General features: G+C 37.5%; 1 protein-coding gene across 8 annotated transcripts in view; it reads right to left on the reverse strand.

Annotated features, from left to right (window-relative positions):
- Positions 1-2500, reverse strand: part of yem (yemanuclein) — a 67272-nt gene that overhangs the window by 1900 nt on the left and 62872 nt on the right. For 4 of the 8 annotated variants that reach the window (XM_070127016.1, XM_070127014.1, XM_070127010.1 and 1 more), the window contains one exon: positions 750-875. The exons of 3 other annotated variants lie outside the window; for them this stretch is intronic. In XM_070127016.1, coding sequence (XP_069983117.1) covers positions 750-875 — 126 coding nt within the window. Of the gene's footprint in view, positions 207-749; positions 876-2500 lie in introns of all 8 variants that reach the window. One more of the 8 variants, XM_070127011.1, reaches the window with a different exon arrangement.

A 2500-nucleotide genomic window follows, 5' to 3' on the forward strand; every position in this document is an offset into this window, starting at 1 on the left:
TAACAATCTAATGTTTCTTTATCCTAAAAGTCTGCAACTTCATGTGCACACATATGAGGATTTTTTTTTCAATACACAATTATTTTAGCTTGGATCAATCCAATTTGGATATTCATAAAATGATTATTTACAAACTTCTTTGGACAACCTGCCATGAATTGTCCAGTGTGCTGTATTTTGTCCTGTAAGGATTATTGGACCATGATCTGAAAAAGTGTATAATCATCTAAATTCAGACAGAGAAGAACGGGAAATAATAATACAACAAATACAACAGGAACACTTTCATAGAAGCATTGTTAAGATGGAACCTGAAAGTAAAGTACAGTTCCTGAGAATTCTACAGCTAAAGACAAGAATCTATTGGGATTCTCAACACACTAAAAGAGAAGTAGGGTCTCTCCAAGACATACAGAGTACATATCAGTTGAGGAGATATTTGAATGGGTTAAAAAGAGTTAAGCAGACACCTTGAAATCAATTAGATGGGGCATGCAACAACATACAGCAAGTTCTGGCATACCAACAGAGCAATACACAAAGCAAAATATATAGAAAAGAAACCTCCTGTAAATGGCAAGCTCTCTTTTTCAAAATCTTGATATGCCATGCAAAGAAAATTTTTCCTCAGTCGAACATTGTTCAGACACAGCCCCTCCCCACCCATTCTATGTCCCCTTTCTACATAAACTGATCCAATGAGATCAGCTGACTGAGTCAACATCATGCAAGGGTTGCTGTCCGCCTACCTCCATGAGTAGGGTGGAGGTGGTGGGGGGACAAGTGGTGAGGCTGTGAGGCCCCTCCTGAGGCTCCTCCAAATAGGGAGTGGTGAGGCTGTTCTGACGTGGGGGTGCCCATGGGCGGATACAGCCCTGTGGAGGACACTAGCACATCACCTTAAAAGTTTTCTAACACAAAAGCCAATGGTTGGTCTGTCAATGACTTGAACAAACAAAACAAAACCAAAAAGATATAAAATAAGATTAACTTTCAAACAACTACAACTTAAATCTGTCACTAGTCATTTGGCATGCTCAGGCACTCCATGCACTGACACAACAAAATGTAAATCAGTTAATTCAAACCAAACCATATTTTCTTACAAATGCCAACAGACAAACAAAAATTCTTCTTAGCAGAGATGTTAACACTGAGCACAGATATGAACTCAATATCAGCTTCTTTTTACTTTATATATAGATCAGAGTCAACATTCACTCTTCTTTTTCAAATAATAAAAAAAAAAATTCTCTCTTCTCTCTCTTTCTCTTTAATTTCATTTTCAAAAAGGCATAGCCTTGTATACATTCCAACGATGAAAGATCTTACACAGCATTTTTACTGTCATAAGTCAAAACCACTCAAAGAACATGAATACTTTCAAATGTCATAAAGTGCAATAAAATAAATCTTATTTAACACAAAGCCCAAAGTGACGAAAGATCAGTAAGCCATTCTTTCAGTCTCTTGAGAGAGCACATCAACGATGGGCAACTATGCTCAAAACTGCTTGAACTCTTTCATATTTCCTTATTTTTCGAAGTCACAACAATTAGATCAAATCTCATTAATAATCCTTGATCAAAAAGGGTTATATAATTTCTAGCTTACAATGTAAAGCACTAAAGCACCTCAAGCATAAAAGACAGATATATATTATTAGAGAGCCTGTAATATACCCACTGCAGGTGCCAGTAGGGCTGAAAACCATTTGGTAGTGGCTGTTAATTGTTGCTAAGCAGTCATACCCATATCTTAGAATAAAGCCAATTCATATGCTGCATGTGTTTTTTGCCTAATCCATGGCATGGACCAAGAAAAGACAGAAAAATTCCATTATGTAACTTTACTATCACTGTCTTGCACAAGTAGAACTGCACCATATACTGACATCTGTCATTAAAATAAGTCTAAAAAGACAGGAACGAAGGCTATCCAAAGATGCCAGAACTTTTACACAGGACATTAACATTTTCAATCATTCAAATGCATAGCTCCTTTTCTGACATTTAGGTCTCAGAACCTATCCAATTTCATCTGTTTACATAATCACTCACAGCACGTTTGTTTCCCCGTGATTTCTTATAATTCCATAATCTTTCTTTTTCCTTCTTTCTTTCTGATAGGGAAGGTTGCCTCTCACTGCAAAACCTTCCTCACTATCCATCCCATAATCAACAGAGCCCTTTTGATGAAGCAGAAGGCCCTCATGTGGTAGGAATCATTAGCATTCTTGATCTCATAGGTTTCCAATACTGTTCTGAGTAACAGGCATTAATGAGACATCTGGGATTGGTTATATGATTATGGTCCATGAGGGGATGGCATATCAATGTCCCCTAGGCCCTACACATAAAACATCATGCAGTGGCTTGACTGATCAAGTTACTCTGACAATCTTCTTGCCATCTAATGAAACCTACCAAAGCTCAGTAGGTTAGTGCACAGTTCTACTTGTGCAACCCACACCAGCAGAGATTGGATGAGATAAGTGAAA

The sequence above is a fragment of the Penaeus vannamei genome, chromosome 11, assembly GCF_042767895.1.
Source record: "Penaeus vannamei isolate JL-2024 chromosome 11, ASM4276789v1, whole genome shotgun sequence".
Classification (NCBI taxonomy): Eukaryota; Metazoa; Arthropoda; class Malacostraca; order Decapoda; family Penaeidae; genus Penaeus; species Penaeus vannamei.